Here is a 17728-nt window from a genome sequence, read left to right as displayed (position 1 = left end):
CAAGAATATCAACTCTCTGCCTGCACTTTGGCTCGACATTTGAAAGGGGCGTGAATTCATTTTTGGATACGCCCCTATTATAATTAGGTAATACTCGACTCACACACATTCCCTATATTAATATGTATCTACATGTACCACATGTAGTGAATCTGGCTGCTTTATCTGGATTGTGCCCCTTCTTAAGCGAATACGGTAGTTAAACACGATTTCATCAAACATTATAACAATAGCTCTTTTACAGTGTGCAATTATCCCGGCAATAATTGGGAAATAATAGAGGATGTGCGTGAAATTATTGATTGGCTCCATACAAAGGAATTGAACCGGTGTCCTTCACCGTAATCATGGCACAATGCAGTGCATTCAATCAAACGTTGTCGTCAACCTATTTGATCGTATTTGTGCATTTGTTATGTGTGTGAGACGAGCTGTCGCGGTAGATTGCAATAGCTTGTAATCATGCTTTTGTTGAATGAATTTGAGTACTCCGCCATATTTACGGTATGATACGTCATAATCTAGGTGATTATTTGCATTGGATATCTTGAATACGCTGGTGAGGTTGTGTAATAATCGGATTAATGATATAACAGTAGGTGAATACAAGTTTTGAATATATCGCGTTGCAAAGCCCATTCAGTGATCCCAAAAAAAAAAAAAAAAAAAATCAAATTGTTACTTTTATAAAAAAATTTAATGAAAAAAATTGGCACAAAACCCAAGAAAACGGCAGTATTGACGAAGTTGAAGCCCCATTCAAATACATGTAGCTAATTTATATATACTGTCAGTATATAAATTACAGATTCACGTAAATGCATTATTTTTGTCTTAAATAGGCCTACACGGCTTAGGGCTGAACCACTAGCAGAAGACACCAAGTTGATGTTTTATGACCTTTGACATTCTTTTGTGGCGAGTGACATGGTCAGTTCAATTCACGCCGAGTGTCCTTGACAGGTTTAACTCTGCTTCGGTGGTCATGAAAGAATTCAAAAGATAACCTCTGCCCCAACAATCCCAAACAATTGTCTGAAACTGCTCTTCGGATGATGTATCATAAGAACTCAGTCGTCAAATGATGATAGTCATATAATGACCTAAAGATTATTACTGACTATATCATTGAAGACTGAGTTCCGCAGTCTTGTACAAAATCTGAATTTTGATGATTTTTACGATCGTCCGGATGAAAAAAAATCACTGTTAGTTCCCTCCTCTCCTTACACTGGCAATATGGATCAAAGAAAAATAAAGAAAAAAAAAGAAAACAAAAAAAAAAGACAAAGAAAAGAAACAATAAAAGAAAAACAAATATGAAAAGTTCGAACAATATTTGGTTTATAAAATTAATGTGACCGTGATGAGGCTCGAACTCACCACCTTCCGATTTAAAGTTCGAAGCGCTAGTGTACCAAATTCTGATGCCTTACCAAGTGAGCTGTGCTCCTGAGATACGAAATAAAAATAAAATAATACACTGTATACCTGCTTGTGTCGGTAATTGATTTGCTCAAATTCCATAATGGTATACAGTGCAACAGAGCAAAAAAAATGCCCAAAATTTAAAAGCTATATAATTTATGACCACTATACACTACACATAAAAATACTAATACAAGGGAATTTCAACGTAAGAAGCCAAACAATTAAGTACCAACATGCACAGCTTTGTCCTTATATCACATTTGGGTTTTTTTTTAAATGTTATCAAACCTCTACTGTGATTGGCAGCTGCACAAGGCATCTCTTTGATAGCTGATCATGGCCATCCATTCAGCAAGTGGCTACTAACTGACCTTGACAGGCTTGAATGAGCACTGTCATCTGCTACAAAACCATCACACTCTAGGACCTGGTCACTCCATAATGCTACAGCTACAGGGAGCACAGTACTTTGACAATGGAGTGAAAGACTATTATTATTGATTAGGCGCGGATTTTAAAAGTACAGCTCCTATGCGTGTATAGCAAAAAATTGGAATAGAATTTTTGGAATCATGTAACTAAAGTACTAAATGCATTCTGCAAAATGCGCTCTGACCAATTTATAAAGCATTTCATTAGCTTTAATTTGACATATTGTTTGACATATTTGGAATTATGGTAAATCATTAAATAAAATATTTATTAATTAATCAATTATGTCAATTAATTAAAAATTAATGCAAATATGCATATTTTCTCTGACAGAATTGTAGGATTTGACAAGAGCCATCTTTCTTGTAAGTTTGATTCTTATAACATACCGGTATCGTATTGCGTCCCGTTATAGTTGCAGAAAAAAATACGCGTGCAGGACACACATACGCACACACCCCCACACACACCCCCCACCCAGAGGATCGTACCGTTTTACAATCTTATAACATTCATTGGCGCTAGTAGTAGTAAATTTCAATTTTCTTTGCTTTACCTCACTTGTTCTGCTCAAAATCAAAAGGGGGCATATCTAGCTGACAGTAAAAGCTTACATTTTATGGAAATTATGTTTAACTATTTGCTTAAACAGCACAAAACAGATAAAGCAGACAAATGTACTATACATAGGCCTATACATGTATGGTATCATGCCAGGGACTGTTTAAGAATATAACATTAGATTTATGATATTTACTTCGAGGACTGTTATTTATCAAAAATGTGAAAAATATCAAATTTTAATAATTTGTCATAAAATTTGTATTATATCGTGAATTTCAAACAATGAAATTTATTTGATATCAGAAAGACATTCTTCGTATTCAGAATGCAATTCGATATGTCTGATGGGCTCTCATGTCCCACAAAAAATACTATCGAAACGCTCAAAACGCTCATTCCAGATCCCTTAATTTAGTTAATTTTCTTTTCTTGTTTTCTTTCTTTATTTTTCTTTGATTTATATTGCCAGGGTAAGGAGAGGGAACTAAAGGCCCATTCAATGATTTTTTGATTTTTTTTCATCCCGACGATCGTAAAAATCATCAAAATTCAGATTTTGGATACTAGACTGCGGAACTCGGTCTTCAATGATAGTCAGTAATTTTTATATTTTGGACATTATTATGACTATCATTTGAGGACTGAGTTCTTATGATCCGAGGAGCAGTTTCAGACAATTGCTTGGGATTATTGGGGCAGAGGTTATCTTTTGAATTCTTTCATGACCACTGAAGCATAGTCAAACCTGTCAAGGACACTCAGCGTGAATTGAAAGACCATGTCACTCGCCACAAAAGAATGTCAAAGGTCATAAAACACCACTTTTGTGTCTTCTGCTATCTAAAGGCCTATGGCTGATTTTGTACCTTTCGTCATTGTCATAGATGTGCTAACATAGCTTTCTAGTGCAGTGGTTCAGCCGAAAACCGTGTGTCTAAGACAAAAAATAATGCATTTACGTGAGTCTGTAATTTATATACCGGTACTGACAGTATATAAATTAGCTACATGTATTTGAATGGGGCTTCAACTTCGTTCAATACTGTCGTTTTCCTGTTTTGTTTTTTTGCCATTTGTTTTTCATAAAAAAAATTTATAAACGTAACAATTTGATTTTTTTTTTTCACTTTCGCTGGGATCACTGAATGGGACTTTATAGCGCGGATTATTCAAAACTTGTTTTTACCTACTGCTATATAGTATTAATCCGATTATTACATAACTTTGCCAGCGTATTCAAGACATAGGTTATGAGGGATAAACTGTACATGGGTATAGAAGCCCTGCATGCTTTTATCGATTGGCTCCAAACAAAGGATTTGAACCGGTGTCCTTCACCGTAATCACGGCGCAGTAGCCTACAGTCCATTCAATCAAATGTTGTCAGTGTGCGAGACGAACGATGTATAAATCTGGAGGTCACATCATCACTTATCATGCTTATTGTAAAAAGTTTGTCCAATGCATATACTGTGTGTATTGTTCCCGGGTATTGTCAATACAGTCAAGCAAACAGGTATTATATTTGAAAAGGCCACTATAGTATATTCACAGGGGTGTCTTGAATGGCCAATCATATGGGACATAATCAAATTGCAGTGACTGCTTCCTTTGTTACCACATGTCAGTCATCTTGTGATTATTGGACCATGTAAACCTGCAAAAAACGAGCCAAAGTGCAGGCCCTATGTACATAAATTCTAGACAGTTCGTTGGTTGATTGCCATTTATTATTTTTACCATCAGCCTCTCCGTGTGATAGTTTTTACCATCATCGTGCTGTGCCTGCGCCAAACCGTGCGCTGACTCTTAGACTCGCCGATTTAGTTATGGGGTGGACCCCAAAATGTGAAGTATATCGCGGCAAAACATGTTGTTATGTTGATGAAAAAATGTATTTCCGACCTTAAATAGTATTTTAGTAATAGAATTTATGTACAAGTGATGTAAAAACAAATATTAACTATCTTACATTCGTGTAATGGTCGAAATATAATCACTAGGGAAAGATGTATTGTTCCATGCCACTCGCCGTTCCGGCTCGTGGAATGGAACAATCCATCTTTCACCTCGTGATTATATTTCGACCATCACACTCATAGACAGTTAATATTTGTATACCATACATGCAAGAACACATTAACTTTTCCATCAAATTTCAAGGAGAATGTCTGCAACAATAAAAGTATCCTGAACATTTTTAGCAAAATATTGGCATTAGTTAGTTTACCAATAAGCCTTTTCAGTCATTTTTAACTTATTGATAAAACATTAGGATATATACCACGAAAATATAAATTGATGTATTATGAATGTTCGATTTGTTTTAACCAAAAAGTATATTGAACAGTGTATGTTGCCCTACTCAATTCAAAGCATTTCCAAATTACCAAAAAACGCTTCACATTCCACCTATAATTATGTATCAAGAGGTTGACATACTATATATTATTAAAACACTGAAACTGGACACGATTTATCTACGTGAGGTACTCCAGTTCAGAAGTTTGCATTTCTTGTGTGATTAAAATAAAAAACAAATTAAGCCACAAAACTATAAGACATAAGACAATTTGGTCATAATTGAATAATTATATTTTTCATAATCTTATTAAAAGTTCAAACAAAGTTCTAAAACAGTGATATAGACAAATTATTGTAAATGTTTCCAAACAAAAGAAATTGCCAACTGAATATTGGCGATAAATAATAATATTATGCAAAAATAATTTGTCATAAAGGTTACCGGTAATTGGAATAAAGGTCATTGGAATCAAAGTAAACATCTCAAAAAAGTAACTAACTCCCCTTAAATAATGGCCATTTTTCACAAAGGGGCTATTGTATTGCAAATCTGTACAATGCGTTGGAAGCAGAATTTATTTCTGCGCATTTTAACACCTCATTTGATACGATAGCTCAGAAAACAATAAAACACCGGTCAATTTAATGTAGTGAGGTCCAGATTTGAAAGTTGCACTTACATACAAATTTTAACAATACCAAAACACTCAGATATCATTACACAGATTTCCATAACACTGAATGCAAAATCAATAGAATTTACTGCAACTTGGGCTACATTGATTTAAATGTTGATTTCAATATTTAGTCAATTGCTACAAATGAGGTGTCAAAACGTGCAGAAATAAATTCTGCTTCCAACGCATATTACAGATTTGTAATACAATCACCCGTTTTTGAATAATGGTCATTATTTAAGGGGGTCAGTTACTTTTTTTGAGATGTTTATGTATATTATCATGTATTATGTATACACTTCATTATTGCATAGCCAAATAGTCTGCCAAAATTTAATGCACAAAGAAGTTAATATCAGTTAGCAACATTCCACAATTTCACAAAAGAACATAAAAGTATGGAATAGCAACATTCCACAATATCCAAAAGATATTTAACCTTGTTAAAATGGTTGAAACAAAAGCTCATGATATAGGACAAAGACATAATTTGGAGCAGTTGTAATTAGTCACATAGTAACAATTGACTTTGAACAGCGGTGACTAATTTGCATAAAATCTGTCCATTACTTCCTTTTGTGGTGGTTTTTCGTGGAGTGGCATATACTTTGTGTGTACTAAATTTAAGAGCCAAATATTCGTTATGAGATTTGTCAACATTTCAACTCATAAAAAGCATTATGAAAAAAAATGTCCAGTACTTCCTTTTGTCATGGTGGGGTAGATCAGGTTATAAATTATTGCTTTCTAAAAAGTACTGAATGTGAAATATTCTGCCATCGATCACCAAAACGTCCAGTAAACTTCAATAATGTCATCCATAACTGCATTGGGGTGTGTGTATGTGGGAATGGGGGGGTGTGAGGTGTAGGGGGTATACATAATGTATGTTGTACTTGAACAGCAAAGAGCAGTAGCTATTTGAGGTATTCAACCTTTTAGATTATCTTATCTTCTTTCAAGTGATAAATCTTTTTGAGCTACATTGCGATTAACAGTAGTACCTGTTACTTGCTAGTACAAATCTTTTTTTTTTATTTGCTCAGGCTATCATGTAACACAATTGATGGCCATTTCCTATTTATTTTTGCTCTGATATGTTAAATTTGTACACATTTGCATGCCAATAATTTGAATATAAAATGCTAAATAGATTATTCTTGTATTCTCGTGATCATTGGTGACAGGTACGAGGGACGGCCAAACAAATCCGCAGCAGATATTTATACTAGAATGATTTCCGTGTATCGTATTTAGCCAGAAATTGTACATGCACGATTTGTCATAAATCAGTAATGTGTAAGGAGCATATTCTACTTATTTCGGTATCACTATATAAAGAAGATTCATGGCTATCTTACTAATAGGAAGAGTATAATTCGTTTGGTGGAGAGATTCATTAGGGGGTTTATACTCCAGGCTCCACCACTTAGTTAGGAAATATACGTCCATCAGACAAGTGTTAACATGGTTAAATTGCATTTAATTTTGTTATTGTTTTTATGCTAAGTTCATTACATTATCAAAGATACCCTATACCATAATTGTGACATTAAAAAGATAAAGGCCATACTTCATAACTAAGCCATACGTAAATTGCATCAAATTCACCTAAGCGTGAAACAAACGTTGTTTTTGACCGCCCCTGTATTGCACATTCACTTTGGTCACATGAAGTTGTCCAGATTTTCTTTAATTCATGTCTTTTAAACATATCATGAATCTGCAATATTATCAGCCTAACATTGACTTTCACAAGAAACCCACAACTTATTGACTTTTCTCCCAACTGCCCAACTGTGGGTTGTTTGCGAATAATATGAGATTATGTAGTGACTTGAAAGTAGGGTTAGTGCTGTTCGTTTTAAAGAGCTATCTAATGGGAAGTTTACACCTGTCGTAATGATATGCACATATAACATCTATTCTCACTCGCCATGAGACATCAAAAACCGGCAATCGGGGCCAATCACCATGTGCTAATCACTGATCTTCATGTTGGTCCTTAAACGATTCTAAAATAAATACGATAAAGGTTTTTGACCGCCCCATGTATATTCCACATTGTACGGTCATATTTAATAATGATGATAATTTCGATTTCGACCAGCACTTAAAAAGGCTAAAAGTTAAGATTAGGGTAAAAGTATCTCTCTATATAAAATACTGTCTCGTATGGTCTGGCATTCACTGACAATAAGCAATGTTAAAGGCCCATTCAGTGATTTGCTCATCCGGATGATCGTAAAAATCATCAAAAGTCAGATTTTGGTACCTTTGTCATTGTCATAGATGTGCTAACATAGCCTGCCAGTGGTTCAGCCGAAAGCCGTGTATTTAAGACAAAATAAGACATCTTACACGAATCTGTAATTTAGATACTGACAGTATCTAAATTAGCTACATGTATTTGAATGGGTCTTCAACTTCAACTTCAGTACTGCTGTTTTCTTTGTTTTTCTCATTTCAAAAATACCAAATGATAATTTGAATGACTTATCCTTCACATTTAAGCAATTTATAAATATTTTTTTAACACTTGCGCTGGGATCACTGATGGGTCTTTAAGTAATGACGGTACTTTCAATTTCGACCAGCACTTTAGAACAAGGCTAAAGGTTAAGATTGGAGTAAGCGCTAGGGCTTAAATACAATAACAGTCTATAATGATATCACAATTATTGTTGCAGCAATTTAGCCTTACAAGCAAACGATAATAAAGGTTTATATTCAAACATGCAATATGTGAAGTGTTTAAAGTGTCATACTTGATGGAGTATTATTTTCAGTAGGAGAAGTGTCAAACAAGTTGACTTAACTCCATATAATATAGGTTAGATTAAGGCCGCACAACTAAGACGTAATATTTTATTAAGTATACTTATATACAATATTTAGTTTATTTGCACTTTGGTTTGTTCAACATCATAAAATATAAATGGCAATATAGCTTGTGTTAGTTCTCTCTAAACGCTGACAACAGCCGCATCCAATATTATAAATCCTATATCAGGTTATCAATCATTGTCTTCTAGGGTGCTAAATGTGAAACATTCTGCCATCGATCACCGACATGTCCAGTAGATTGATGTGGATTGATGTGTTAGCTATTCGTGTAAACACCAAAATGAATTTCTTGCTGAGCCGGCTGAGTCGACAAAGCAAACTGCTCCCGGTTAACACCATATAAAGATAAAACAATTGCAGGTAAGCTAATCATCCACCTTTAAATGTCGGTAGAAAATCAAAGCTGCAAAACTAAACTCTGGCAACGCGTCAGGAAGTGAACAGCAGTCACTTTTTAACTTGCTTACCTGAAGAAGAAAATATACTAAAATCTAAAGCTGTGATAAATAGATATAATTTTTCATGGCATTTTGCCTAAATGCATTTCTTAATCATGTTAATGGAAATCCAGCTATAAAGCGTATAAACACAATACTATTTATATCAGAAACGTCTAGTCACAACAAGACTCTTTTTACGCCAGTGACTTTAGCACTGTTGCTAGCCACGTCTATTGTAACCTTTCTAGCACTGAAATCAGGATCAATTCATCCCAATTTATATTTTCGATCATCATCGACCACCAGGTTAAAATACACCCGAACTATGATACACACAACGATGTGCAAGCAATTAGAAACTAGATATATTACCCGAAAATTTATCGGCTGTGACTTCATTCTAAATAAGATACATGTATATCGAGAAAGTACAAATTTAACAAAGTTCTCACGACTTACATTGTGGAGGTTGGTGGCCTGCGACCAGCATCCACTGGTCTTCAATGCCGACTGATGTTTTGGTTGGTAGCGGGAAATTGGGTCATCTGACCGGAAGTAGCAACTGATGTTGACTTCCGACGGTCAGATGAATGGATGACCGAGTCATAGGTGGGTGGAAGGTGGTGGCGCCCCTTGTCTCTGTTCAGATCACTCTCATTGCGTTTGATTTGTATGGCTTCCTTGACGCCTCTGCGAAACCAGTTCTCTTCCCTGTCCAGAATTTTGACCCCTTCCCAATCAATAGAGTGGGTGGAGCCAGAAACATGTTCATTGACTGGGGATGATGGCGTTTTCCCATGTTCGACGAGTCACGTCCTAAGTGAGCGGGCACTCTCACCGATGTACGATGAAGTACAGTCACCACAGGGGATGTGGTACACCACACCACACTTGTCCAGTTTATCCGTCTTGTCCTTAGGATTGACTAAAACAGATCTGATAGTGTTCGTTGGTTTAATGTGGGTGATGACACCATTAGACCGTAGCAACCGCTGAATGGACTCCGATAGTCCCGGAATGTAAGGGATGGAGACACTCCCCTTAGGTTGACTTAATTGTTTCTTGGACTGAGGTTTGGGTTCCCGTTTCTTTCTGGTAGTAACCCAGCTCCAATCTTCATAGCCACAAATGGCCAGAGATCTACGAACCTTGTCAAGTTCTTGTGTCCGCTCTTCCTCCTTGGTGACAATGGAATTAGCGCGATCACATAAGGTGCGAATTACTCCAAGTTTGTGTTGCAGTGGATGGTTGGACGCGAAACCCAAATACTGGTCCGTATGTGTTGGTTTACGATACACTTTGAAGCTCAAATTGCCCACATCGTCTCGCGACACAGATACATCAAGCATTGGTAAGCAGCCTTCCGACTCTTTGTCCAAGGTATACTTGATGGCGTGATGTTGGTTGTTGATGTGCTCAGTAAACTCGTCGATCAAGTTCTTATCGATGATTACCAGGGTATCATCCACGAAACGACCCCAAAATTTTGGGGGGGCTGTGAAACGAAGCGAGGGCCTTCTGTTCGAAATCCTCCATAAAAAGATTTGCCACGATACATGTATATTACTAAACGTTTTCTAAATAAGGCACACATTTCGCCAAATACGACACAGATTACGTCTTGCAAACACAGCCCACATCGTGACATGATTGACTCAAGGTCATCGGAGGTCGGCCAAAGGTCAAATGTTTGCATTAAATAGATTGTTATTAAATATTTTGTGCCTAAATTTTTCACGAAAAAATAATCATTTCCAAAGTCATTTCAAGGTCATCAGAAGTCATTTCAAGTTAAAGGCTAGACTTCGTGGCCTTATAAGGCTACAACATATCTAGTTTCACTTGTTTTAATATTCATCTCCATCCAATTAAATATTCTGGAAACTCATATAAAATGCTATATAATAGTAATATACAATCATACATTTAATGATGATCATGATCTCCCCAGAATCTTCTTGAACATTACGTGGTGGCGCTAAAACAGTTACCATCTATACACACTAATGAAATCTAATTGGTTTGTGTTGAGGTAATGTTCTATTTTTAGAACTGATGTAATGAGTCTGATTGGCTTGTGGTGATGTTATGATCTATTTTAGGAAATAATGTAATGTGCCATATATCAGATGATTAAATGCTGTAATATGCCATAAATAGTTAAGATTATTCTAGAAGGGTAAGAAATGATATATATATAGACGAAATGATCTAGAGAAGCTGTATGAAGTTCTAAGATGGAACTCTGTGAAATTTATGTTAGCCAGTAGTGGTACAAAGATTACCCTAATTAAAGTCTTCGAACTTCGGTCCACGGTTCTTGTATTGGAGATAATAATTATCATTTAAATTGGACACACTTTAAAATTTTACCCCTTTTGACCCCATAACAGACCCCTCCTCTATGTTTAAGCCAAATATTTTTGGCTTAAACATTTTGGCCATATGAGCATAATGCTTAGAGCCCTTTTGGTATTATTCTGATGATCACAGCACTTAATATGCAGAAAATGTTGAATTTTAAAGTGATTTTCAGTAATAATATGAAGGTATTTGGTTACATACCGGAAATACGCCCTTAATGACCTTAATTGACCCCAATGAGGAAACAGCTGAACTCATCAGAATTTACTTGATCTTGGGAAATGTATATTATATCATTGTTCTGTACGTCAATATGCATTTGACATTCTTTTCCAACAAATCAGTCAGAGGCGAAAAGGTTTGAAAGAACTTTCTGTAATATCCAACCATACCCAGAAATCTCATGAGTTCTCTTTTGGTTTTAGGTATGGGGTGTTCCTCATCAACTGTGGCCATAATGGGTTTGATCTGGCCTTGACTTACCACGTGCCCCAGGTATGTGACTGTGGCATGGCAAAATTCACTCTTTACCAAATACACTGTCAAATTTGCTTCAGACTGTTATGAAACAATTGATGGGTTCCCATGTTTGACTGTAAACAATCAAATCATCAACATACGCCTCGCAACCATTTATGTCAGGTACGATTTGGTTTACCATTCTTTGAAAGGTTGCTGGCACAAAAGGCATAACCTTGTACTGGTAAAGACCAAATGATGCACAAAATGGGGATATTTCTTGTGAGTCTGTGAGTGGAACCTGTCAGTATCCTTTGAAAAGATCAAATTTACTCACAAATTTTGCATTCCCGATTTTGTCAATGCAATCATTAATTCTTGGAATAGGGTACGAATCCGTTTTTGAATGCAAATTTCCAGATTTCATGTCTGCCTCGAGCCTCTACGAACCATCTGGCTTGGGAGCAAGGACATATGGTTCAATGATATCATTGTCTAACATAATATTAAATATCTTTCTTGAGATACTCCATTTTCAATAAATTCACCCTATATGGATGCTGCATAATTGGTTTTGTGTCACCAATATCTATATCATGGAACGCAGCAGTCGTTCTGCTTAGAGTATCAGGAAAGGTACTTTCAAAATCTTTGATCAAATCTCCAATTTGATTTGTTGATCCTCCAAAAGATTTTTTATTCAATTTTCCAAGCACATCAGAGTTTTCTAATTTGACATACTCTTGTGTTTTACATCATCACTCTGATCATTTATGATGTCAGAGTTGACATCTTCATTCATGCTTACTTCAGCATGTTTAACTGAACAGACTGGTTTTGAACCGTCAGTGACATATTTCTTTCAATATACTCTTTCAGCAGATTTATGTGACACAGCTGTCTACTTTTGCGTCTACCAGGAGTTTTAATGATATAATCTACTTCACCCACTTTTGCATTTGACTCAACTATATGGCCAAGATTATCTAGCCTGTAATGGGTCCCTGGAATTGGAACAAAAAAGTACAAGAACCTTTTCTCCTGGTTTAAATTCTCTCGTTTGGGCCTTTTTGATATACCATTGCTTCGTTTTGGCTTGGCTCTGCTTTAGATTTTCTTTAGCAATTTCAGTTGCTTAAAGTTTCACACATAATCCAAGAGATTTATGTCTGATTTATCATCTAGCCACGCTTTTAGTAACTTCAAGGGGCCACACATTGCATGTTCAATCACCAGCTCAAATGGACTAAATCCTTATGTTGCTTGAACACCATCCCTGGCAGTAAACAATAACAGATGTAACAGATGGACACCCTCATCCCAGTCCTTAAGAAATTCCAAGCAATAAGTCCTAATCATGCTTTTTCAGAGTCTGATTAAATCTTTCTAGAGCACCTTGCTCAGGATGATATTAACTTGTGTAATGCTCTATGCCTAACTGATACATGATTTCTTGAAATAAACCAGCAGTAAAGTTTGACCCTTGGTCAGACAATATGGATTTGGGGAGTCCTACAAGTGTGAAGATTATTTTGTTTAAGCTTTCAATATGGTTTGCGCCTTGATGTTTCTTAAAGGTATAGCTTCAGGAAAGCGTCTTGACACACACATAATTGTCAGGAGATACTGATTTCCTGATTTTGTTTTTGGTAGGGGCCCTACACAGTCTATAATGATCCTACTAAATGGTCTATCTGACATGTGTGGCATGACCTGCAATATCCGTCTTTCCTAAGTGTAGGCCACCAGAAATGAGTTTTCTTAACTCCCAAATGCCCTACCATAGTACTATCATGAGCTATGTCAATAACTTCATTGTGGTAGAGCTTTTGGTACCACAATTTGGTGCACTATATACTTCCACTCTTCATTGGTAGGTGCATCAGGCGGGCGCCACTTTCTCATTAGCACACCATCCTGTTAGTAAAAACAAATGTAATCTTGTTCTGCATCTTCTAGAGTCAATGGCCTTTGATTAATCTCCATGAGTTCTGGATCATTTTGTTCCTTCAGAACTAACTTGTAATGACTTTACCCCTTAAAAGGGGTCTTTGATAGTTGCCTCAAATTGATCATGCTCTGAAGCTGCATCATCCTTAGGGGTCTTCTTTTGCCCAAGAGATGGAAGTTTGTTTTCTATCTAATTCACCACCTTTGACACAAATGTGTATTCCAAATTGTAGCATAAGTCATCAATTTGGCTTTATTTATCCTCATTTGCTTCTAAAGCCTTTTTACTCATTGCCCGTGTGTCTGCACATACTGGAAATATATCATCTTCCTGAGTATCATCATCCTGCAAAGAGGGCTTTTCTGTGACAATTGGGTCGGGAAAAACCTTTCCCCCTGCCGAATCATTTCCTAATAGCATGGAAACTCCTTTCACTGGCAATTCCTGTCTAACTCCCATGGTTACAGGACCACAAACCAAGTCACATGGCAAGTTAATTTTGTGGAGGGGTACATTGAGTATTTCCATTCCAATACACTGGATTAATATATTTCCTACTGAACAATCTTCATTAAAGGGCAAAGTTCCTTCAAAATTCATAGACCGTGCTAAGCACGGATCTCGTACGAACTTAATGGGTTGTGGACTACTCTTATCATGCTTATCATCAAGTGATACCAATCCCTCTAACACAAAAGGTTCAAAATCTTCATAAACTTTGTCTGCATTACTTCCCGTTTGTGGGAATTCTTGTCTCTTGATTTGACTGACTAATATTGGCTTTTGTGACCCAAATGACACTGTACATCATACAGTATTATTACCAGATGGCTGCTGCCTTTGTGATCCTTTGTTTTTACGAAATAACACTGGGGCATCGTATGTCCTGTTCTCTATTTGCGTTTTAAGTCAGTCCCACTTTTTGGCTCACTGTTTGAAACCCCTGAGGTCCCTTTACCTCTTGCACTTTGCTGTGAAGCAGACTGATGTTTCACTTCTTGGGTACCAACCTGATTTGCTTTAGGTTGGTTAGGCATGTTTGCATAACTTCTATTATGACTGAATATGCTTGAATTCAACTTATGAGTTAAGGTGGCTGTGTACTCTCAAACATGCATGTAGTAAAAGTACAATAACTTTGTAATTATTCGCGCAAGACATATAAAAGTATACATTTTTATAAAGGCAAGACATCAATGAATCTTAATATAAATATAGATTTGGTGTAAAAACAACAGTTATGAAGAAAATCTTTAAAAAGTGAGTTTTTGGCAATATTTGTTCGGTACATCATAACAAAAAACACTCTTTCCAAAATATTTTATTTTGTTTTTATCTCAATCTTGAGGCTCCATTCCAAAAACGGGTTTTTTATTTTTTTGATATTGGCCTTATTTTTTGAGATATTGACCATATAAGGCATCAAAATGAACTTTTTAAAATTCACAAACGCCTATTTGTACAAAATGATGCCTAAAATCGGAAATAGACCAAAATATACAAAATGGGAAAACCGTTTCTTGAGTCGATCATATTTGCTTACCTATAGATGCTGTATTTATTGAGTTATCGTGTACCTAAATCGTCATTTTACCGAGAAAATGAACATTGAAATAATGGCCGTTGAAGTTTAAAGTGGTCACATTTTGCACTTTCATCGAATCTCACATGAGAATGCGGCAGTTTTCGTTTTTCTACCTTACATTACATGAACATCGGGTAAATCCACGGCCCCTTGAGAAGTTTGAGCGAAATCCATTCATAACTTGATATTTAAATCGGGGAAAGAACTTAAAAAACCCACATTTTATGAACTAAAACGGAGCCATTTGACCACTAGGTTTTTGTGAAATCAGTGCTTCCGTGGTGTTTCCATAAGATGCGCCGCGCATGCAGATAAGCGTCGCGTATGCGTAGCGTATTTGTGCGTTAACAAATTGCGCGATACGCAACGCGATACGCTGTTGCGCGCGTGTACCCTGGCTGGTACAACAAAGATTTTCTTTCCTTTTCAATTTCAAACACGAGTGGAATAGTGAAATAAAATCCTTAAAATATTGCAGTTGGAGTTTACAAATCTGGATTTTCATTCCTTGTATTTATAAAAAACATAACAAAGTAAAACATATCAAAAAAACTCAATTTCGCGAAGAAACAATGTCTATAGTACACAGCCGCGTTAAGCCATAGTCATCTGCAATTGTTGCTGCCTCATGAAGTGTTTTAATTTTGCTAGCACTCTCATCCAAATGCGGTTTAATGTCAGCATGGACACATCTTTTGAACTCTTCTATGAGAACTAATTCCCTAAGTTGACCAAAATCATCTTTGATAATCTTTTGAGCTGAGCCACCTAACAAACATTTGCGCTTTTTCTCTGGCAAATTCAACATGAGTTTGATCTGCTTGCTTTCTTGCCCCTCTAAATGTTTGCCTGTAGGCTTTTAGGCCTTTAGGATTGCCTGTTTGATTTCTTCACAGTTATTGCACTTATTAAGGGGTACTACACCCCTGGCCAATTTTGTGCCTATTTTTGCATTTTTCTCAAAAATTATAGCGCATTGGTGACAAGTAAGATATGTATATTATAGGGCAAGGACTACAACTACTGCAATGAAAATTCAGCAACTCAAGGCAAGTAGTTATTGATTTAGGCTTTTACGACGGGAATTCATAACAATTAGTGGGTTTTTAGCGGGTTCGCCGTCGGACAAGTTTGACAGATCTAAACTTGTCCGACGGCGAAGCCGCTAAAAACCCACTAATAGTTATTGATTTATTGATCAAATATTGGTTTTCCCTCATTTATGACTGTAAAGCAGTATTCAGACTTTTTATTGTACGTACAATATTGTATGTATGCAACATATCTACGTTGTTTAATCTATTGTCATTCTATTTCCAGTAATGTTTAAGTTCTAACGAATGTTTGATGACGTAAAATCGATAATATATTTCTACTAGATATTACATGTAACATATTATCGATTTTTCATCATCAAACATTCGTTAGAACTTAAACATTACTGGAAATAGAATGGCAATAGATTAAATAACGTAGATATGTTGCATACAATATTGTGCGTACAATACTCGAGTCTGTGGAGCGCTTTACTCCCATGAATTAAAATTTCCAGTGCAGTAGTTGTAGTCCTTGCCCCTATATTATACATATCTTACTTGTCATCAATGCGCTATAATTTTTGAGAAAAATGCAAAAATAGGCACAAAATTAGGCAGGGGTGTAGCACCCCCGTAAGTGAAAGAGATGAGTATATCTATCTGGTCTTCCCCATAAAATATTTTGTGACATCAAAGCCTGACTTTGAGGAGAAATTTGATGAGTATTTTTCACCAAAGTTTTTCTGATTTCTCTTGCTCAAACTTATATTTTGCCTCTATTTCTTTTTCTTTCAGATGTGCTTCTATTTGGAGCTTTGTTTGTTTTTGTTTTTCTTCCATTTCCAATTTTTTAATTTTTTTCCATTTCTTCCAATTTCTAATTTTTGTTGCTCAACCGCCATCTTTTGTTTTTCCATGTCTAACTTAATCATTTCCAGTTTTTCTTTTTGGTCTATCTCTATTTTCTTTTGGTCCACTTCCATTTTCTTCAGTTCTGACTAAAGAAAAATCCGATTTTTACTACACTAGAAAAGTGTTGATAATTTTGTATATCTTTGAAAACTGCAAGAATCACAGTCACCATAGCACCATAGACATCATCGCCTTGAATTCAATATTAAGTGCCTTGGCAGTGGTTCGAAACCTAGGGTGAAGTATCTTTTTATTATTATTACTACGGCGCTGAGCCGTTTTTCAAAAACGCCACTGAATGAAATTTATAGCCAAGCACCCTTAAGTGAATTTCTGTAAAATGTGTTTCTGGACATCAGTTTGGCTAGTAACAGTATAATTATACATGTATGTACACACCTTTGCAAAGGGGTGTGTGTTTGTATAACACTACGTTGCAATAATTCACTACTTTGTACTCCTAAAGCAATTTTGACAATTGCATTTCGAATTCATAAAAACGCCTGTCAAGCTTTGGGCAAATTAAACAAAGATACGACATGTACGAGGATGTAAACAAGGAACGTTTTAACAAGTCCACTTTTATAACCAATGAGAATAAAAATAAGACTAGTCTGTCTAGTTTTACCCAATGTACTGTACAATAAAAATGTGAAATTTTTGATAACGAATGTCGTACCAGGGTGTACCAAAAAGGTTACATGTCGAATTGAATGTTAATGTTA

The 17728-nt window shown here is 35.9% G+C and overlaps 1 protein-coding gene across 1 annotated transcript; it reads right to left on the bottom strand.

The window, feature by feature from the left end:
• Positions 1-9504: 9504 nt before the first annotated feature.
• LOC140159460 (uncharacterized) lies at positions 9505-10044 on the bottom strand. The gene has a single exon (XM_072182943.1). It carries the CDS (start codon positions 10042-10044, stop codon positions 9505-9507), a length of 540 nt encoding a protein of 179 aa, XP_072039044.1.
• Positions 10045-17728: the final 7684 nt, after the last annotated feature.

This window comes from Amphiura filiformis, chromosome 8, assembly GCF_039555335.1.
Source record: "Amphiura filiformis chromosome 8, Afil_fr2py, whole genome shotgun sequence".
Lineage (NCBI taxonomy): Eukaryota > Metazoa > Echinodermata > Ophiuroidea > Amphilepidida > Amphiuridae > Amphiura > Amphiura filiformis.
Note: the sequence above shows the minus strand (reverse complement) of the source record. Positions and strands in the feature narration are given on the sequence as shown.

Bases quoted from the DNA above. Each gene is read 5' to 3' on its own strand.
- LOC140159460 (XM_072182943.1), bottom strand. From the start codon at position 10,044: ATGCTTGATGTATCTGTGTCGCGAGACGATGTGGGCAATTTGAGCTTC.